The sequence below is a fragment of the Bos taurus genome, chromosome 17, assembly GCF_002263795.3.
Source record: "Bos taurus isolate L1 Dominette 01449 registration number 42190680 breed Hereford chromosome 17, ARS-UCD2.0, whole genome shotgun sequence".
Classification (NCBI taxonomy): Eukaryota; Metazoa; Chordata; class Mammalia; order Artiodactyla; family Bovidae; genus Bos; species Bos taurus.
The window spans coordinates 61,041,380-61,063,349 of record NC_037344.1 but is presented as its reverse complement, the minus strand read 5'-3'; the positions used below and the strand labels follow the sequence as shown (position 1 = coordinate 61,063,349).

General features: G+C 51.3%; 1 protein-coding gene and 1 long non-coding RNA gene across 6 annotated transcripts in view; one reads left to right on the top strand and one right to left on the bottom strand.

Moving 5' to 3' along the window:
* The window catches only part of LOC132342630 (uncharacterized), a 7,424-nt gene extending 6,114 nt beyond the window's left edge, over positions 1-1,310 (bottom strand). The window contains exon 1 of the long non-coding RNA XR_009491091.1: positions 299-1,310. This is a non-coding gene — a long non-coding RNA (uncharacterized lncRNA). The remainder of the gene's footprint in view (positions 1-298) is intronic.
* Positions 1-21,970, top strand: part of PLBD2 (phospholipase B domain containing 2) — a 22,337-nt gene extending 367 nt beyond the window's left edge. Inside the window, exons 1-13 of one of the 5 annotated variants that reach the window (XM_059875979.1) lie at positions 17-94; positions 7,718-7,811; positions 11,260-11,418; positions 13,284-13,384; positions 13,594-13,808; positions 15,731-15,828; positions 16,253-16,381; positions 18,169-18,329; positions 18,917-19,012; positions 19,273-19,344; positions 20,173-20,325; positions 20,832-20,994; positions 21,100-21,970. In XM_059875979.1, coding sequence (XP_059731962.1) covers positions 11,269-11,418; positions 13,284-13,384; positions 13,594-13,808; positions 15,731-15,828; positions 16,253-16,381; positions 18,169-18,329; positions 18,917-19,012; positions 19,273-19,344; positions 20,173-20,325; positions 20,832-20,994; positions 21,100-21,267 — 1,506 coding nt within the window. In that variant the 5' untranslated portion in view covers positions 17-94; positions 7,718-7,811; positions 11,260-11,268 and the 3' untranslated portion in view covers positions 21,268-21,970. 5 annotated transcript variants of the gene reach the window in all.

Genomic DNA, 21,970 nt, shown 5'->3' with positions numbered 1-21,970 from the left:
CGGCCGGGGGAGGGAGTTGCGTGGGCGCCGGGCCTCGCCGGCCCCTAGGACCGGCCTCCTGCCGGTGACCGAGTCCCATCCTGTCTCCCTGCGGGTCAGTTTCCCTCCTCTGAGGCTGCAGCGCCGTGGTTGGGTGGGGCCAATGCAGCCTCCCTCAGCTCACAGGGGCCAGTCCTTTGCCTTCAGCCAGGGATGAGAGGACCTCTGTTTCCCTGGCGACACAGTAATCCCCACATAGGCCAGCACTTTCCTCCTCCAACCCCCGTCTCACTCCCAGGGACCGGAGGGATAGTAGTACCTCTCCAGGAGAAATTCTCACTTCCTTGTTTGTAGATTACCCTGTGGGTGCCAGCTCCACCTGCCTCCTTTCTGGAACCAGAGCAGCAGGACTGAGCTTGGATTCTAGGCCAGTCTGAAAACAGAGAGTCCCCAAATTCACAAAGACCCAGATGGTATCCTTGCTTGGCTTCTGCTCCCCGCTTCCCTCCTCTCTCCTGGTCCAGGGGAAAGTCGCTTGTCCAGATGCTTAGTGTGGAGCCAAGGACTCCGTCTTTGGCAGTCACCATCACTGTCCTTGTCACTGGGGTCTGGGCTGTCATTCTGATGTCTGGCTCTTACCTAACTCCTCTGTCTGGGCTCTCATTTCCCCATCTTGTGGCTTGGAATTTGAGGATATGCTCTGCCTGGGAAGTTGGGCGGTGCCTTTCTCAGGCCTTGTACCAGGGCCTGTGCCCATTCATTCATTCATTCACTCACCTGGTGTGCTTGGCCATGGGGACACAGAGTTGAGGGGGCCCCCATTCAGTGGGGGAAACTGTGAGGAGGGAAAATCCTGGAAGTGGGGAACATCTGCCTCATAGGCTTGTCAGCAAGGCCCAAGCCCAGGCCCCAGGCTGTTGGAGGTCTTAGGGAACCCTATGTGTCCCCTAGGCCCTGCCCACACTATCCCATCCTGGACTCATCCAGTTTGCTGGCATGCATTCATTCCTGCAGGTGTTGGGGAGACACAGGACACTGAGGACACCCCAGTTCTGGGGCTTTATGGCACTTGGGAGGGTGTTAGACAGATAGACCTGAGATCGTGGGAAGAGGATTTACTGCAGACACAGGAGCTGAGTGGGGCTAATCTGGGAGGGCTCCCAGGGAGAGGAAGCCACAGGGTAGGCTGGCATCTACAAAGAAACCAGAACTCTGTGGGATATGACTCTAGAACCTGGTGACCCAGTCTCTGCTGACTCATATATTTTGGCCCTGCTTAGCAGAGCTAACGGAGAAGGCACTGGCACCCCACTCCAGTACTCTTGCCTGGAAAATCCCATGGACGGAGGAGCCTGGTGGGCTGCAGTGCATGGGGTCGCAAAGGGTCGGACATGACTGAGCGACTTCACTTTCACTTTTCACTTTCATGCATTGGAGAAGGAAATGGCAACCCACTCCAGTGTTCTTGCCTGGAGAATCCTAGGGACAGGGGAGCCTGGTGGGCTGCCGTCTATGGGGTCGCACAGAGTCAGACACGACTGAAGCGACTTAGCAGCAGCAGCAGCAGCAGAAGTGACTTAGCAGCAGCAGAGCTAAGAGAGAATGACAGTCTTTGCCTGGATATCAGCTGGGAGGAGGCACAGAGGTAAGGCTCAGCATGGGAGAGGGGCTTTGGCTCCAGCAGTTCCCCACTGGGCTGTGTTGCTGTCAATTATGGAAAACAGAAAAGTGGGGAGAGGGCTCCCATGATTGTGCTGGATGGAAAGTTCTTCCAGGCTCAGCTCTGGTGCTGTGTGACTTGGGCAAATCACTTCACCTGTCTGAGCCTGTTTCCTCCCTTGAAGGTGGTGTTCGAAGGAAAATTCAGGGGGATCACAGAATACCTCTGTTTATTTACTAAAGGAAGGAGTGGATGAAAGAGAACCCTGGTCTCTTCTACACTCCTTGTTCTCACTTCACTGTTCCAGCATCTTTTCTGTCCACTCTGCCCCTTTCCTTCTGGGTCTGACAGCATTTGGGACTATGATGGAGGGAAAATTGCATGGGAAGCCCCCATTTTATAAGCTGGAAAACTGAAGCCCTCAGACACCCTCTTTTTTTAATTTTTTTTGGCTGTGCTCTGCAGCTTGTAGGGTCTCAGTTTCTGGACCAAGAATTGAACCCAGGCTATGGAAATGAAAGCACTGAATCTTAACCACTTGACCACCAGGGAATTCCTCCCGAAGATACTCTCTTGAGAGTATGAAAGTGAGATGTAAGAAAGACATCTGGGGGATCCTCTTTACTAAGCACCTGAACCTCTGATCTGGGGTCGACTGACTTGTCTCAGTTTTTGGAGAGTGGAAATCATGATTTGACTCTTCTGTTCGCCTAGAATTGATATCTTTCCTTTCTTTCTGTCCCTGAGTTTTCACCAGATCTGGAATTTTCAGGATAACTTACATGGTCCCTTCACCTATAATCTCTCCTCTTTCAGTTGTGCCATAGCTGACTGGACTGACACTCCCCATGAAGCCTGAAACATTTAGGACTTGACACTTGGCGGATCAGAGACGCCCCCAGAGGCAGCGCCTGCCCCAGCCTGGCTCTGGCCTTGGTCCTGGGGAGGCTGACCCCTCCAACCTTACCTTCTCTGACCTGATCCCCCCCAACCAGCTATTTGATCTAAATTGCCTTCAAGTTGAGAGAGGAAGTAAATACCAATAAGAGGGAATTAACCTAATAGGAAGCTGGGAAACAACCCAAATCTACCACCCAACAAGCAGAAACACAGCCCAGTAAAATGGCTAATTATCACTCAACTCTTTTAAAAAAATTTTTATTGAAGTATAGTTGATTTACAATGTTGTGCTAGTTTTAAGTATATAGCAAATTGAATCCATTATATGTATTCATATATCCACTCTTTTTTTCCTTAAGATTCTTTTCCCATATGGGCCTTTAAAAAGTATTGAATAGAGTTCCTTGTGCTCTACAGCAGGTTCTTATTTGTTATCCAAGTGTTTCTTTGAAAAGTCACAAAAGATCAACTTCAGTTCAGTTCAGTTCAGTTGCTCAGTCATGTCTGACTCTTTGCGACCCCATGAATCACAGCATACCAAGCCTCCCTGTCCATGACTAACTCCCGGAGTTCACTCAGACTCACGTCCATCGAGTCAGTGATGCCATCCAGGCATCTCATCCTCTGTCATCCCCTTCTCCTCCTGCCCCCAATCCCTCCCAGCATCAGAGTCTTTTCCAGTGAGTCAACTTTTCGCATGAGGTGGCCAAAGTACTGGACTTTCAGCTTTAGCATCATTCCCTCCAGAGAAATCCCAGGGCTGATCTCCTTCAGAATGGACTGGTTGGATTTCCTTGCAGTCCAAGGGGCTCTCAAGAGTCTTCTCCAACACCACAGTTCAAAAGCATCAATTCTTCGGCGCTCAGCCTTCTTCACACACCATCATAAATGGAAAAGGAATGATAGCCACAGATAAGGTAGTACATCCCACATAGTAGAAGATGTCCAGGGCACGCTATACGCTGAAACGGCAGTGATGGGGAAGGGAGATTTGTGACCTGCTCATGTCACGGGCTTCCCTGGTAGTTCAGTGGTAAAGAATCCACCTGCCAATGCAGGAGACATGGGTTTGATCCCTGGGTTGGGAAGATCCCCTGGAGAAGGAAATGACAACCCACTCCAGTATTCTTGCCTGGGAAATCATGGACAGAAGAGCCTGGTGGGGTACAGTCCATGGGGCTGCAGAAGAGTCAGACACGACTGGGCAATTGAGCATGCACACATGCTCATTTCACAAGAATGGTCTGGCTTTTTCTTCTCAAACGTGGCCTCTTCATTAAACCCTGGAGTCATCTCAGACGTATTTGTTGCCCCTGACATAAAATCACAGTGTGGGCCATAGACTTTCCAGAAAAAAAAAAAAATATTGAGGAAATAGATTCAGTGCAGCTGACTTTTTTTTTTTTTTTGTCAAGCAAGTGCATTAGAAACAAACCAGAACAATATTTATCGATCTCTTCCCTTTTCATCTTCTAAAGCGATCAGCTATTTTAGAACCAAACAAGCAGGAAGGCCATGATCTCTGAATCAAGAATAGTCTAATGGGAACATTTTTCTTTAGAAACACTCTCTTCTCAGTAGTTTGTTTTTTGTTGTTATTGTTGTTGTTTTTTTGTCCAGGAACTGGGATAGTATCTCAAACTTGTCCGCCAGCATGGCAGTGAGGGATTCCAGAAGTCATTTGCTGATGTCCAAAACCTTCCCATTTTACAGATGAGAAAACTGAGGCTGAAAAAGTACGAAGGTTTGGTTTGCAGCAAGGTTTCAGGTTTAACATCAGAGAGATCTAGGTTCAGATCTCTATCCGGACACTTACTACAGGTGATCAGCAGCTGCTGACTGACTTTAGTGGTGAGAATGGTGACAGCCTTGCAAGGTTCTGGAAAAGAATCATTTGATAAGGGCTTAGGGCCTGAAGCAACAGAAGGATCCTCAGAGAGCAGCCGCAGGGGCTTTAGCACTAAAATCCCTTCCAAGGTCTTTCCAAGATGTTCTGGAAAGATAGGCTGAAACCCACCTGACCAGATTTTTGGGGACTCCGGTGAAGTAAATAAACTTCACCATCCAAATGGAATCACCCCGGTTGCCCTTTGGAATAAGGCAGCCCAGGGAGGAAAGCAGGAGGCACTGTCTTGAACAGGGCACTGTCTTGACTCATTCCTTATTTACAGTACCGTGGCCTGGCTCGGAGTGGATTATTCCTGTCCACTCATTCTTTTCCTTTTCATCCAGCTTGAAAGAGTCACGCTGCATTCTTTTATATTTTTGTACTTAATTATTAGGTTAATAGTTAATAGTACTTAATTGTTCTGGGCTTCCAAGGTAGCGCTAGTTGTAAGGAATTCACCTGCCAATGCAGGAGATACAAGAGATGTGGGTTTGATCCATGGGTTAGGAAGATCCCCTGGAGAAGGAAATGGCAACCCACTCCAGTATTGCCTGTAAAATCCTATGGAGAGAGGTGTCTGGTGGACTAGAGTCCATGGGGTTGCAAAAAGTCGGACATGACTGAGCACACACTTAACTATTGATGGTAAAAAAAATTCTAGCAGTTTAGAAAGGTAAGATGGGATGTGGAAGATAAACCGTGCCCCCATTCTTTCTTTTCATATATAAAGCCACTGTAGTTCTTTCTTCCAGAATTTTCTGTGCCTAACAGGCCTAAACATATATATATATATATATACATGTGTATGTGTACTGGTGTGTGTCTCTGTGTGTGTGTAATGCTTTTGAACGTGAGGCAATCCTGAATCTACCATTTGTCCTTCTCTAATCCTGTTTGTTATTTTTTGGAGGAAAAAAAGAAAAAACCTAGTGTCTGACACCTCCTTACCCATGGCAGCCTGCCATGAGGTTCTCTACGCCCACAGTGTCTATGTGTAGGTTATTGTGTTAGGCCCCTAACACCAGATATTTCGAGAGGGTCCAGGTTTCTCCAGCTCTACTCAGAAATGCCAGGGATTTCCCTGGCGGTCCAGTGATTAAGACTCTGAGCTTCTACTGCAGGGGGCACGGGTTCTATCCCTGATTGGGGAACTAAGATCCTGCAAGCCAAGCAGTACAGCCAGGAAAAAAAAAGGTTGCTGTGAACAAGGACCCTCCTACGGCTCCATAAGGGCTGTGAGAGTCCGGGTCGCAGGGTGAGTTCTCAGCCACTGCCTGAGTCCATGGACTCAGCACCATGGCCCTAACTGAGCCTGCTCCCCGCCAGAGAGCTTTTAAGGAGGGCTGTCTGGAGGAAGGGCACTGACCTTTCAGTTATCACCAAGGCTTAGCATCTGAACAGCTTCTTTTTTGGTTTTAGGTAATTTGTATACATTTTGATTCCTTGTGATTTTTTTTTTTTTTGGTCATAAGTGAGTGTACATACTGAGCCCTGTTTGAAATCCACCAAATCTACTGGATCACTCCAAACCTCCCCTCTCAGATTCGTGATAAGACATGTATTTAGTGGCTGTAAAACGTGAGTCCTCTTCTGGCACCTGCCATGGCAACCCTCTGAAGTGGGAGTCACCTTGCCCATTTTGTAGATGAGAAAACTGAGGCCCAGAGAGGGCAATTTGCCCAAAGGTACACAGTCAGTAACAGACAGACCTGGGGATTCAAAGTCAGCCTGAGAGAGCCCAGGCTCTCTTTGTCTTCTGCTTTCCTTAAAATTTAAGACCTTTATTCTAGGCTCTTGCGTTTTCCTGTCCTTATCTGTGATTCTGTGTGAGTCATTACCTGGAAGTCCATGGCTCTCGTATTCCTTTGGTAAGAACTAATCCCTTCACCTTTAAGGACTAAACAGTTGCCCACAAAACTCAGTTAAGTTAGAGGCTCAGAGCACATGCTCTGCAGTGCTAGTCTCAGCTCCTTCACTTACTTGCTGTGTGACTTCGGGCAAGTGGCTTCACCTCTCTGAGCCTTGGGTCCCACATCTGTACATGTTGGAAGAACTTAGAGAGAGAGGTAAACATGTGATGTGCCTAGCACTGGGAGTTGTTGTCCACTGTCGGGGCCCCATAACACGTCCCCACAGCTCCTTTTTATCTTGTGGCTCAATTTCTTTGCTTTGGAACTTTCAGAGCTTGCCCTTCTTTCTTTTACTTTCCCTCTCCTCCCTCTGACCCCCTTCTTCCTGCAAGCTCCTACTTAAACTTTAGAACCCAGAGCAGCTATCACCTCTTCTGAGAAGCCTTCCTAGATTTTACTCAGTAGCAGCAGGAGCGTACCTCCTCAGGGTATCCTTTTCTTGTCACAGCAGTTGCATTCATTCTTGTATGCCCTTTGTGTCCGGCTCCCATAGGTGCTCACAGAACCTCAATTGGCGAAACTTTGGGGTGTGAGCGTTCGATAGTCATTATCTCTGCTGTATATTCTCTAGGGCAGAGCTGTTCTTGTCCTGGAGCTCTTTGGTGGGTTTGTAGCCAACTCTCCATGGGACAGCCCTGGCTCAGCCTGGCTCTCCTGTCATGTAACCTCTTCAAGGTTTCACTGGTGTCTTCTTCGCCCTCATTTTCTTAAAAGAAATTACCTTCACAAATGTTTTCCTTAGTTACAGAAGTCACCTGGGTGAATATTTCTCTGTCCTTGGAGCAAGGATGAAATCCAGAACCATAAAGGAAAGATAGGACAAAGCTGAAAACCACTCCATGGCAAAAAAAAAAAAAGGAAAAACCTGTTAAAATACAGGCATTTTCCATATCAGTGACAAGCCAGGGCTAATATGTATAGAGAGAATTTCACCAAATGAGACGTCCATATGCTGCAACTAGAGAAAGCCCACCACAGCAACGAGACCCAGTGATGCCAAGAATAAATAAATGAATGAATTGTAAAAATTAAAAAAAAAAAGATATGGAAATGACTAGAACAGTGCCTGGCGCAGAGGAAACCCTCACTAGGGAGTAGCTGTATTATGGGGGCAGGGCGGGGAGTAAGGGTTAGTTCAGCTCTGTTTGTAAGCATCTGTTAAGAATAAAAATCCATGTATCCTTTGACCCAGCAGTTCCGCTTTTAGGGACTCAGCCTGAAATGTGCACGGAGGCAGACCGACAGACATCCATGTGAATGGCAGTTCGTCACTGAGTTGTTTTCTGTGGTTTAAAGCTGCAGATAGCCGCAAGCTGAGCTGAGCACCTGTTTCACGCTCGCCCCCTCGCTGACCAGGTGTCCCCCTCTCTCCCTCTGCAGGTGGGCCTTTCTGGAGCTGCACACGAACGGCCGCTTCAATGACAGTCTGCAGGCCTACGCCGCGGGCGTGGTGGAGGCTGCTGTGTCCGAGGAGGTGAGGGCCTGGTCAGTCGGGGAACCCGGGACTCCCCCCACCCAGCAAGTGTGTTCCCTAGAGAGCTTCGGAGGGGTCTGAGATGTGCGTAGGGGGCTCTCCCCCACCCCCAACCTTCCATCCAGTTGGGAAGAAAAGGCTCACCTGTTTTTGTTGAACATTTACCCTGGGTACTCTCTGATGCATGTGAAAACACATAACGCATTTGCCGGGGTCCAGCCCCGGCTGATCCAAGGAGTTCGAAGCGGGGACAGCGTTGGCGAGGATCAGAATACAATAGCTTCAATTAGATATTAATTAGAGATGTAAAGAGTAATAGAATGAGGATGGCTCAGTAGGAAAATTCAGTGGAGAAAAGATGCTGAGTAGCTTGGTTTACGCGGGAGACCAATAAAACTTCAAGACAAGAAGCTTGCACCACTTACGTAGGCCGCAGGCGTCCTTCCGTTCTCCCGAAGGAGAGGAGACACTGAGACCTCCCCGGTCAGATCTTAGAAGCCCAGGCATAATTAGTAAGCATGGCGGGTTCTGCGCTCCAGATGGAGACTCAGCCAGAGTTTGAGAGAGAGAGACATGGGGAGACCAGTCTTTCGAGGAACTGATCCCAATTCTTTATTTTCCATGGTCTACTTTTATACATTGAGATGTTATGCAAAAGTCACACGGGGTCAGCAGTCCTGACTTTTATCAAAGTCAGGTGCTTCATACAAATGTATACAGAGGTCTTAGGGGTGTTACATCATCTTCTGGCCAGGGGGCCTGCTGACAATTTATGACCCTCTCCTTGTGACAGCAGTCAGTCAACCAGAACACTTATTTCTCCAGGGGTGATAATTTTTGAAACAGACGCCACCTTCTGAAGGTACCAGATAAAGTTACATTCCTATAGGGTGAGGGTGTAGTGGGTTTTAATTAAGAAAAGAATTTACTTAGCCTAAGGTCCAACGTGACTAATATCAAAGGTTAATACTTATTTCTTCTATATATTCATTAATGTGTATAAGGGCAGGGGATGTGGAGACTTAGCAGCGAACATTGGCTCAACAAATGAAAAACCCTTCACCAATACAATTTCTAATCAGCCCACTATACTTATACTAATGGTTTTCTAACTTTTCTAAGGAACCTGTTTTTAGAAGGTTTAAAGCATCTCTTGCCTCTCACGGTTGGGAGGCTGTGAGCAATCACATGTGGCCAGACAAGCCTGTCAGGCAGGCTAGAGAACCTTAAGAGGAGTTTGTAGGTTAAAACACTCTTGTCACGCCCAGGAATTATTATTAACTGGAGCTCTAAGTTAACTCCTTCTCCGAAAGAGGTGGTGGGGGACAGCCCCCCATAAAGTCAGAGGTGTAGGTGAGAGCACAAAGTAGTAAAGTAGGCAGGCTCTGGTTATGGGGGTAGATGCTCGAGGATTTCCAGGGGGACTCCTGAGGCTCGATCCCGCCTTTGCGTATGCCGAGCCTCCTTCCTCATGACCTTTGCCACGGGCGGAGTGCCTCACGCTGGCCCCCAACATGCATTTCCAAGTTACAAAGCTTAATAATAAAATAAATGCCCCAACTAAACCCTGGAATGTTACTAATATTAATTGAAACCCCCTTCTCAGCACCATTCCCTGCCTCCCCAGCCCAGAGACACACACCAAACTACAAGGGGTGGCTGCCGTTCCCATTCCCTTTCATTCATTCATTCATTTTTATTGAGATAGAATTCCCATGCTATAAAATTCACCATTTTAAAATGTGTACACTCCAGTGGTTTTTACTATATTCGTAAGGTTACACGACCACCACCACTATCTTAATTCCAGAACATTCTCACCACCCCAGGAAGAAAACCCACACCCGTTAGCAGTCACCTCCCTTTCCACCCCTCCACCCAGCCCCTGGCAGCCACTAATCTACTTTCTCTCTCTACGGATTGGCTTATTCTGGACAGTTCCTATGAAAGAAATCATACAATATGTGGCCTTGTGCAACTGGCTTCTTTCACTTGTTTTCAAGGTTCCTGCACATTTTAGCGTGTATTAGAACTTTATTCCTTTTTATGGCCGAATAATATCGCATCTTAGGGATAGACAGTTTTGTTTATCCATTCATCAGTGAGTGGACCGAGTTATTTCCACTCCCTTCCTTGGGTTAAATTGGTTTTACTACATCTGATGAAACCGTAAACAAGCTTTTGTGTTGCTTTAACTGCTTTGGGGCTGTTTAAAAGTGGTAGTCACACCTTTCAGAAGGCATGGGGAATGGGTGAGGCTGTGGTGTGCCAGCCGTGCTCCCACAGGGTGCGTGGGGACGTGACACCCCTGCTGGACGATAAGTCGGTGTTAGCCTGTAGAGTTGAACGCACACATACCTGAGGACCCAGTGGCCCCGCTCCTCAGGCGTGTACCCTAGAGATGACCCGAGGATGCGTGTGAGGGGTTCAGAGCAGCCTCTGAGGTGGGAACACTCAAATGCCACCAGCAGGTAGCCCCCGGGCAACTGGCTTGCGGTACCAAACACAGTGCAGGATGATAGAGCCGTGAAAATGAACGCCAGCGTGGTGGGTCTGATACGCATAGTGGTGAGGGGGACAGAGCGCATCAAGGAGACGGGGTACGGCCAACAGCCGTCTGTAAACTCCCTCTCCTCTTTCTGACCCCCAGTTGCAGTTGAGGTGCCCTCGTGGGACCTCAGTGTCTGGGGAGAGGTCAGACATTGGGTCAGGCCCTCATGGTTTGGGGTGCCCAGTGGTAAATGAGGCACGATTCCACCTCTCATGGTCCTCATAGCCTGAGCCAGGAACACGGAGGCAAGGCCCAATGTGGTTCTCACATGAGGAACCCCAGACACACGTGCCAGGCGCTTTGCCCATGTTATCTCCCTGAGCTTGCACACCAGCCCCCAGGGGAGGTGGATCAGCTGGGGTGGTGGAGGCGACCGGGGTCTTGTGGTCTTTGATCCTCCAGCCCGGTCCAGGCTAGTTCATGTGACAGCGGGGGGCGGGGAGAACCGGCATGAGATTCTCTTGCCAAGTTCACGGTGGTGTCCTCAGTGCTTGAGGCAGGACATAGTAGGTACTCTACGAAATTGGTCATTGACTGACCGACCACATGTATAGATTGCGGTGAGGGTGGGGTGAGGGCGGGGGTCCCCAGTAGCAAAGGAGGCGTCATCTAGGACAGACGGTGAATGCTGAAGGCGTTCAGAAGCGGGAGGCGGCCAGGGGCATTGGGCCCTGTTGGGAGGGAGTAAGAGTGGCTAGGTGAGGAGGGCCCTGGGGGACAGAAGCCGGCATGGGCAAAGGTGCAGGGGTGTCTCCACCAGGGCTCCTTGGACTCTGGAGACCTGGATGGGAGTGGGGGCTCTGAGCCCGAGTCGGGGGTCAGGGGGTCCTCGGGGAAGAGAGCAGCCCTGCTGCCCCACCCCTGCCCTCACCCACCTCACTCCCCCACTGCCCCCAGCTCATCTACATGTACTGGATGAACACGGTGGTGAATTACTGCGGCCCCTTCGAGTATGAAGTCGGTTACTGTGAGAGGCTCAAGAACTTCCTAGAGGCCAACCTGGAGTGGATGCAGAAAGAGATGGAGCTGAACAATGGCTCTGCTTACTGGCACCAGGTGGGTGCAGCTGGCACCAGGTGGCACCAGGGGGGGCTGGGGCGGCAGGTTGGGTCAGTTTCAGGGACCTGCTGCCACTGCAGCTGCCCCTGTTCCACTGGCCAACCTGTCTCCCACTCCTATCAGCCAGCCCTTTCTTCCTCCCTCCCTCACCCATCCACCCATCTGCCTACCCATCTGCCTGCCTGTCCATTCTCACATCTGTCCACTCTTCCCTCCCTCCATGTCCACCCTTCCCTTTCTCCCTCCTATACATCCATCTCTCCACCGACCCATCCATCCATCTCTCCATCCACCCGCCCATTCTTCCATCCATCTCTCTACCCACCCACCCATCCATCCATCTCTCCATCCACCCGCCCATTCTTCCATCCATCTCTCCATCCACCTGCCCATTCTTCCATCTGTCCATCCATTTACCCATCCATGCATCTCGTTTGTCAGCTCATTTGTCCACCCTCCACAGCCTGTCCATCTTTCACTCTCCTCTTATTCATCCATCTGTCACCTACCTGCCCATCTTAGCCCTGTCGTCAAGATCTTCTGTCCACCCACCTTGTTGCTATATCCTGTTTGGTTACCTGTCGTGGCTCATCATCTACCTGTCTGTCCATCTGCCCTCCCTTCTACCTGTCTAGCCGTCTTGCTGACTGACCACCTTCCCTGCTTCATTCCTCATCTTTCTGATCAGAGTCTTGGCGCTCATCCGTCTGTCCATCTGTTGGTCCATCCCCTCTGCTCTGTCTCGGCTCTTCGTAAATCTCACCAGGGGCTGCCCTCTTGTTCCAGGGTGATGCCGCAGCCCATAATGTGGCCTCAGAAGCCCCCGGCACCCTCTCCCTCCCCAGCCTGTTGACCTTGATCTGTGCTCCGGCCTCTGGCCTCCTCCCAGTTCCTTGAGGAAGATGTGTTACCTCTTGCCTCGGGGCTTTAGAAAGTGCTGTTCCTTCTGCCTGGAACGCTCTTCTTCCTCCCCCTCCATCCGGCCCCCACCACCACTCCTCACGGCCGCCTGCCCTCTCTGCCCTTCCTGGTAGCACTCTTACAGGGCATTCAGTGCCTGTCTCCAACCGGACTCAGGCCCCATGAAGACAAGGCAAGGGACAAGGCCGCTGTGCGGGCCCTAGTACCTAGCACAGGGGCTGGCGCATTGTCGGCGCTTTATAAGTGAAGGTTTGTTGCGTATTGACAGATGAGGGAATGAATCCATCCTGTCCTGTGCATCTACTTCAGCACCTGCCTGAGCATCTGTCCTTCTCTCCACTCTCCTGTCCATATAGATGATTGCCTTTCTTTCCGTCCTCTTGTTTACTTCAGCAGCCACCATCTGTCTATCAGTCCTGCCTGTCCATCCATCTGTCCTTTTGTCCATCTGTCTTACAGATGCTTGCTAAGTGCCTGGTGTATGTTCAGCCCAGGCCAAGGCCCCATGGGGACCCAGTGTTGTACTCCGTGGTTACAGAAAGTGACAGTGCCAGTGGGGAGAAGTCAGCCACACGAGACCAGTGCCCTGAGCCAGCAGCATAGCCAATAACGGAACTCAGAACAGGGAGCGGTCCACAGTGGGCCAGGGCAGGCTGGGAGGCTTCCTGGAGGAGGTGGCTTTGGGCTGGGCCCTTACAGGGGGTTATTTGGGGTTGGCACAGAATGGAGACAGGCAGTTAGGTGATGGCAGGAGGGTGCTTAGCTTTGAGGGGTAGCTGTGGTTAAGGAGGGGGTCAGGGCTGGCTGGAGCCTGGAGGGTGCATCTGAGCCTCTCTTGCCAGACCCCTCCCCCCCCGCCCCCCGCCATTGCAGGAGAAGGTATGAGCCTGGGGGAGAGGCCTCACCCTCCCTCTGCCCCCACCCCTTGCCCCCCTCCCCAGGTGCGGCTGACCCTCCTGCAGCTGAAGGGCCTGGAGGACAGCTATGAAGGCAGTGTGGCCTTTCCAACTGGGAAGTTTACCGTCAAACCCTTGGGGTTCCTGTAAGTGCCACCCCCAGAGTGCATAGGGCAGGGGAGAGGGCCATGCGCCTTGCAGTCAGACTGGTCTGGGTTCCAGTACCAGCCCTGCCACGTCCTGGCTACGTGGCCTCCGACCGGTTGCCAGATATCCCAGTGCCACAGCTTCCTCCTCTGTGAAATGGGTACATAATGCAGGTGTGGTAGCCCTCCAGCACCCTGGCCCTCCACAGCCTGTTGCAGATCTCTGGGGACCTTGAAGACTTAGAGGTGGCCCTGAATAAGACCAAGACCAACCATGCTATGGGCTCTGGCTCCTGTTCGGCCCTCATCAAACTGCTGCCTGGCCAGCGTGACCTCCTGGTTGCCCACAACACCTGGCACTCCTACCAGTACATGCTGCGCATCATGAAGAAATACTGGTTCCAGTTCAGAGAAGGGCCCCAAGGTGGGTAGATGTGGGTGGATCTCTGTGTGTGGGCGTGTCTGTCGGTACACAGCGTGCACAGTGCTAGGAGGTGTGGGTCTTGGCCCTGTATACACTGGGGTCACTGTAAGGCCACGCTAAGGGTTCATGTTATTGTTAACTTATTTATTTCCTTTTAATTTTTATCTCACAAAGTGTATCAGCAAGCTAGTGCTGCATAACAAATCACCCCAAATTTAAAACAAAGGTTTAAAATAGCCATTTGTTTTTACTCACTTGTCTGTAGGTCACCTGTGTGGTTTTGCTCTTCTGAACCAAGCCTCCTGACCTTGGCCAGGCTCACCAGTGCTTCTGTATTCAGCTGGGGTGGGCTGGCTGACCTAGGATGGCCTCATCTGCATGTCTTGGGGTTGCTGTCGGCTGGGATGACGTGACAGCTGGGCTATATGGGCATTTGTCCTCCCACATGCTAGCTCAGGCTTGTTCCAGTGACATCTGGGCCGGGAAGTGTGGAGCGCCTCTTGAGGGCCCACCGAAACTGGCACAACATTCTGGTGCTCAAAGCAAGTCAAGGGACCAGTTCAGATTCAAGAAGTGGGGAAATAGGGACTTCCCTGGTGGTCCAGTGGTTAGACTTCACCTTCCAATGCAGGGGATGAGGGTTTGATCCCTGGTCAGGGACCTGAGATCCCACATGCCTGGAGGCCACAAAACCAGAACATAAACAGCAGAAGCAATATTGTAACAAATTCAATACAGACTTTAAAAATGATCTACATCAAAAAACAATCGTAAAAAAAAAACCTACATAAGTCATACATGTATGTCATAGAAAACTGGAAAACACAGCAAAACAACACACACACACAGTAAAAGTCTTTGGAGCACTCCGCAACCCACAGGGGGTCATTTCTGTGAACATTGAGTTACTTTGTTTTCCTGGACTTTTAAATAAAATGTACGTCATCGTTCGATTTGTTTAAACATTTTTTTATACTAGTAATGTGTCAGTACGTTCTCCCTGCCACAAATTCCAGCACTAGAGATGGAGAAATGCATCTCCCTCGATGCCCTCCTCCCGTATTCCAGACCTCTCCTAAGAGGACAGCGCTGATGCCATTTTGGTTTGGATGCGTCTAGATTTGGGGGGATGCATTTATACGTGCATCTGTGGACCTCCTAAAAATTAATAGACTTGAGACTGTCCTGATGGTCCAGTGGCTAAGGTCTGTGCTCCCAGTGCAGGGGGCCTGGGTTCAATCCCTGGTGGGGAACTAGATCTTACTTACATACCATAATAGGGAGATGCTGATCAGAGAGGACCAGCTCCCAGTTAGAAGACAAGTAAGATTTTTAAAGTCTACTTACCCTGAAGCACGCTGTGGTGACTGTGGTTAACAACACAGTATTGTATACGCGAAACCTGCCAAGACAGCAGAACTTAAGTGTCTTCACCACACACGCAACAAAGGTGACTGTGAAATGATGGATGTGTAAGTTAGTTGGTGGTGGTCATCCTTCCACGGTGTCTACATCTGTCCCAACATCACCGAGTGTAGCCTTAGGCACAATTTTTATTTATCTGTTATACCTTGGTAAAGCAGGGGATAACCACCTCCCCCAGCACGGAGTGTGTACTCTGAGACTTCTGGGTATTTGCTCTCTGAATTATCTTTTTTTGCAGTAGATTTTTGCAGTAAAAAAGGAAAGCCAAAAAAGGTATAATAATTAAAAAATTGTATATCCATTTTGCTACTAGCTTTTATACAAATGGCCTGGTTTGCTAACTCTCAGAAAGAATGGAGTGGGGGGCTTCCTCTGATGCCTGCTGCCCCACCTGGAGACCACCGAGTCTTGTTGGGTGGAGGTGCAGGGGTCCTCATATGGATTTGTCTGACCAGCCCCCACCCCGCCCCAACTTGGGTTCACTCTCGCCCTTGCAGCAGAATCCACCCGGGCTCCTGGCAACAAAGTGATCTTCTCATCCTACCCTGGCACCATTTTCTCCTGTGATGACTTCTACATTCTTGGCAGTGGGCTGGTGAGTCATCTTCTGTGTTACCTTTCTCCTGCCTGGGCAGCTTCTCACCTGGCAGCTCAGGTGTGGCAGGTGGACAACCCCCCCGCAACCCCGGCATGAGTCCATCCTCCACCAGGGGGTGCTCTCAAAAAACGTAGCTCCCAGGCCCCAGACCCTGCGGTTGACCTGGACTTCTGCATTGTCACCCAGCTCTTGGGAAATTGTTGGTCTGAGCCCTTTAAAAATATCCTCTGCCCAAGTGACCTCATTTGGTGTTTATATATTTAGGAAAAGCCATTTCTCTCTCCACCATGACTCTGCTCGCTCTTGTTCTGCTTTTCCTCTTGTTTTTCACAAAGCCCCCTCTCAGCCTGGCCGGGTTCTCTGAATAAATGTTGTTTATTCCAATGTGTTGTTTTTATCTGTTTTCCTGGCTGGGTGCCAGACTCTCAGAAATCTGTTCCTGGCACCCCTGGTGGATTTCAGCAAGCCCTGTGGTCACCAGGGCAACCCTGCAGAGGAGAAAAAAACATCCCTTAAAAAACAGCCTAGAAGCAGAAGACACCAGTTCCTGGTGAGGGGGATGGAAGGCCTTTTTTGTTTCTATTAGTCTATGAGAGGAGCAGGGCATTTAGTCCCCCCAGATGTGGGAACAAGCCTGAGAGGGGCCAGGCAGTGGGTGAGGGGGCCCCCTTGCTGTGGTCTGGGGCTGGGAAAGCAGGAGTGAAGCCTGGGGAAGGACAGTGGATCCTTGCAGGATTGATCCCTGTTTGATTCTGTTACCTGGAAAGTGTCCAAATGGGAAATTTACCTTCCTTTGGGGTTCTTAACTGTTTCTGTGCCACGGGCTCCTTTGGCCATCTGGGGAGCTGTTGAACCCCTTCTTAGAATAATACTTTTAAATGCATAAACCAATATACAGGGTTATAAAGGAGACTAAGTACATTGACATGCATTTATTGAAATAGTATTTAAGTAAGCTTTTAATGTAATATACAGACGTACCTCGTTTTATTGGATTTTGCAGATACTGTGATTTTTACAAATTGAAGGTTTTTAACAACCTGCAAGTCTATCAACACCATTTTCCCACCAGCATTTGTTCACTTTGTATCTCTGTGTCACATTTTGGTAGTTCTCGCAATATTTTTCATTTTTTCATTATTATTGTATTCGTTACGGTGATCTGTGATCAGTGACCTTTAATATGACTATTGTAATCATTTTTTTGATTTGTATTGTTTTTGTCTTTTCTATCTTAAAATTAAGATACGTACGTTGTTTTTTAAGATACTACTATTGCACATTTACACTAGATTATAGATTAGATAGCATTTGTTCACTTTGTATCTCTGTCACATTTTGGTAATTCTTACAACATTTTTATTTTTTTCACTATTATTATTTTCATTGCAATGATCTATGACCAGTGATCTTTAATGTGACTGTTGTAATCAGTTTTGTATTTTTGTCATTTCTATTTTTAAATTAAGATATGCACATTGTTTTTTAAGACATAATACTATTGCATATTTATAGCGGATTTAGAGTAGATTGCACACTTACAATAAATTATATAGATTATAGTATAGTGGAAAGGCTTCCCAGGTGGCTCAGTGGTAAAGAATCCACTTGCCAATGCAGGAGACACGAGTTCAATCCCTGGGTCAGGAAGATCCTCTGGAGAAGGGCATGGCAACCCACTCCAGTATCCTTACCTGGACAGAGGACAGAGTCGTGGACAGAGGAGCCTGGCAGGCTGCAGTCCATGGGGTCATAAAGAGTTGGACTTGACTGAGTGAGCACACACACACACACACGGTATGGTGGAAACAACTTCTTTATGAGCTGGGAAATAAAAATTCATGTGACTTGCTTCCCTTCACTATTCGCTTCCTTGCGGTGGTCTGAGAGCCTGCAGTGTCTCTGGGGTCTGCCGGGAGATGCTGCTTTTTTAGCGTGTTAAATAATAAACTGGTTACAGGTGGGCTACCTGCCATAATTTGGAAGTTACAAGGAGCATAACCCATCTGAGTTGTGTGCAGTCCTGTCGCATGGTGGAATAACATCCATGACATCTGTTGGTGACCGTCTCAAGTACCGCTAATAACATTAGCGTGTCACCCACGTTAACAGTGGAAGATGCTGCGTTTCGGTTTGATGGTAATGCAAATAAAGGTGTACTGTTTCTGCACTCACGTCTGTAGACTCCCTAAATACTGCTTCTGAGGCCAGTTTAAAAAAAAAAACTAGTCAACAGTTGGGAGCCACGAATGACGCAACATGCTGCCACTAAATGGCAGCATGCCCCAGCGGTGAGTCAGGTGACCCTTCAGTGCAGCAGCTTCTGGTCTCCCGCAGGTGACCCTGGAGACCACCATCGGCAACAAGAACCCGGCCCTGTGGAAGTACGTGCAGCCCACGGGCTGTGTGCTGGAGTGGATGCGCAACGTCGTGGCCAATCGCCTGGCCTTGGACGGGGACTCCTGGGCCGACATCTTTAAGAGGTTCAACAGTGGCACGTGAGTGGACACCATGGCTCCCCCACCCAACCTCCCCACTAATGCTCAAGACCCTGGGGGGACCTGACGTGGCACCAGGGCCACACACCCCACCCTCTTTGCAGAGTCCTCTTGTTTCATATGTGGGGAAATGGAGGCACAGGGAAGGAAAGGGTTTACCTCTCTCTCGCAGGCTCCTCCACCTGGGGAAGGCTCCCAGAGAAAGGCCAGGAAGAAACGTGGAACTCGAGAGCTCTGGGGATAGTGGGGAGGGCCGTCCGAGGAGGTGGACATGGGTGGATGGGACCCTGGGAGCCAGAGACACCAGAACCGGATTGGACAGGGTCTTAGGACGTTGGGCAGAAGAATCGACCTTTGTTCCAATAAGCACTAGGGAGCCACAGACTCCTCTGGAGCAGGTAAGCAGCATGATAAGAGGAGAGCGTGAGGACAGCTGGGTGAGCCAGTGTCCAGGTGATGGTTGAATGGCTGGACACACCCAGAGCACCCTGGCCACGTGATTCCTGGCTGTGTGTGGCCCTGGGGGCAGCGGGCGGCTGGGGCAGCAGCCCCGGCTCTGTTCAGCTCTCCCTCCTGGGGTCTGGCAGGTACAACAACCAGTGGATGATCGTGGACTACAAGGCATTCGTCCCTGGCGGGCCCAGCCCTGGGAGAAGGGTGCTCACTGTCCTGGAGCAGATCCCGTGAGTACCGGGAAAGTGGCAGGGTGCCCCAGCAGAGGGAACTGCCTTGGCAGAGGCCCGGAGGCCGCTGAAACTGTGTGTGGGAGGGGAGACCTCAGGAAGGCGAGCCCGGAGGAGAAGGCAGCTGCAGATTGGGCTCAAGATTTGGGACATAATCTACCCGTGGGCAGTGGGGAGCCTCCGGGGGTCCTTGAGCACGGCAGTGCCTGCAGGAGCCCTCTGTCTCACTATTTGTGCCCCGTTTGTCTTCCTGGTCGCAGGGGCATGGTGGTGGTGGCCGACAGGACCTCGGAACTCTACCAGAAGACCTACTGGGCCAGCTACAACATCCCGTATGTCCTGCTTCCTAGTACTCCCCTCCCTTTGCTCAGCTCTCCATACAGAGGAGGGGTCCTTCCCTGGTGATTCTTTCGTTCCACCCTGGGACTTCCCAGGCGATTCAGTGGGTTAAGACTCCATGCTTCTACTGTGGGGGGTGTGGGTTCAGTCCGCTGGTTGTGGAACTAAGATCCTGCAAGCCATGTGGTGTAGCCAGCGAAGGTGGGGGGGAGGGGAAGAAAAGAAACAAAAAGTAAAATTCTTTCAAAAAAAGAAAGAAACCCACCCCACTCCTCTCTTCACCAGGAAAGCCCTGACAGTTTAGGGGTACAGTCGTGAGGTGGGCATCTGTAGGGCCTCCCAGTCTGCACCCACCACAGGGTGGTGGGGAGTGGCCTGCCTCAGGTGCCGACCCCTGCCGTGGGCCCCCAGCTGGAGTTGCTTTAACCGGCTGCACAACCAGCACCCCTTACCCCTCACAGTGCTCTTCCTAGATTATCTCCTTTGATCTGTACAACTACCGCATGTGGTAACCACGGCTCCTATACCCATTTCACAGATGATGAAACTGAGGCCTTGAGAAAGTACCTAAAGTTCCCAAGGTTCCATAGTTGGTCAGTAGTGAGGTCAGAATTTGAACCCCACATCTCTTGGAGCCCAGACCTATTACTTGGCCACCCCACCAAACTTCCCAGCAGCACAAACAAAAGACATGATTACTGTTATCCTGACTGTCAGGGTCGTTGGTGTTCGTGTCCTGGCACGACTGCGCTCTTTGCCTCCCAGGCCATGGCCAGGTAAAGTCAGTGGAGGTCGTGAGTGACCATCCTTGTCCCCGGCAGGTCCTTTGAGTCTGTGTTCAACGCCAGTGGGCTGCCGGCCCTGGTGGCCCGCTACGGGCCCTGGTTCTCCTACGACGGGAGCCCCCGGGCCCAGATCTTCCGACGGAACCACTCGCTGGTGCACGACCTGGACTCCATGATGCGGCTTATGAGGTGTGAGGGGGCGACCGGGAGCCCAGAATTGTGGGGCGGGGCTTTATAGTAACTCATTTCAGCCTCCCAACAAGCCAGGGGGGCGGCAGAGGGTGATGCATCCACAACAGCGGGACTGAGGCGTCAGCAGGACCTTGGACGGCCAAGGGCACAGAACGTACCCCTGTGGTCCTCGGGGAGCACGCTCTCCCTCGGGCTGCAGAGAGCCATCCCATACTCACAGTGATGTGGGCGTATAGCAAGCACTGTCTGAACTCCAGGAAATGCTGTGAAGGGACAAAGCGGGGTCTCCAGCCTGGCCTGGAGTGGGGGCCCAGAGGGTTACCCGGAGGGAGGGATGGCAGAGCCGAGGGCTGAGTGATGGGTGTGGAGTGACCAGCCGAGGCAGGTGGGTGACGGAAGCCCAGGTGGCACGTTGAACGCAGGAGGCCGGGTTAGGGGGCTGCCGCATGGAGTCCGGTCTCCCCTCCCAGCACAACTGGTGTTTCCTCTCCTTCCACGTCCAGGTACAACGACTTCTTGCACGACCCCCTGTCACTGTGCAAAGCTTGCACCCCCAAGCCCAACGGGGAGAACGCCATCTCGGCCCGCTCCGACCTCAACCCTGCCAACGGCTCCTACCCCTTCCAGGCTCTGCACCAGCGCTCCCACGGGGGCATTGACGTGAAGGTGCTGGGCTTGGGGGGCTGTGGGTGGGGGGGTCAGAGTTGGGGGGGAGCCGCAGGGCTTCCTGGGTTGGGATGACTTAGCCACCTGCCCTCCCCGCACCCGCAGGTGACCAGCACGGCCCTGGCCAAGGCCCTGCGCCTCCTGGCAGTCAGCGGCCCCACGTGGGACCAGCTGCCTCCATTCCAGTGGAGCACTTCACCCTTCAGCGGCATGCTGCACATGGGTCAACCTGACCTCTGGAAGTTCTCGCCCATCGAGGTCTCTTGGGACTGAGCTCCGTCTCTGCTCTGCTGCCTTCTGCCCCCGCTGACCCCAGTGGGGACCACCCGACTGGCTGCCACCCTGCCCTCCCGCCTGCCTCCTCCGCAGGGGAGGGGGCATCGTTGCCCTGCTGTGCCCGGATGGGGACCTGGCCCGGGGCCAGGTTCACTCTCATCTGGGCGGCCTCCAAGGTGGGGAACGGAACCCCAGGGGGCGCGGGACTGACTCTTTCCCCTGGCTGGGTGATGCAATCCCTGTCTGCCTCTGTGTCTCTCTCCTGCTTTTTTCACTACCACCCTCGCGTCCTGGGACCCGGTTCTGGGCCCCCAGTGGGGCTGGCAGGAGAGGCCCCAGTGCCTACATCCCAGCACTGTTCCTTCCCGTGGCTCTGGAGCTTCGGCTCCTGATCAGCGTCACTCCTCCCATCCCCACCCCAGCCCGTCCGCTCCCTAGGGAAGGAGAAACCCTGTTTCTCCTCCTGGAGGACGGAAACTGGAAACCCTACAAAAAACCAAAGTTTCTGGCTACCTGTGGCAGGAGGGGCCCAAGCATCCTGGTCTCCCCAGGGCCAAGCAGGAGTGTCAGCCCCTTGGCTCCAGGCTCGTGGCCCCGCCCCCCAGCACCGGCCTGCCCTGGCCTCTGGGCAGGGCCCACAGGCCCCCTGCTACAGGAACCGCACTGCAGGCTGTGCCACCATTAAACCAGAGAGGCCGAG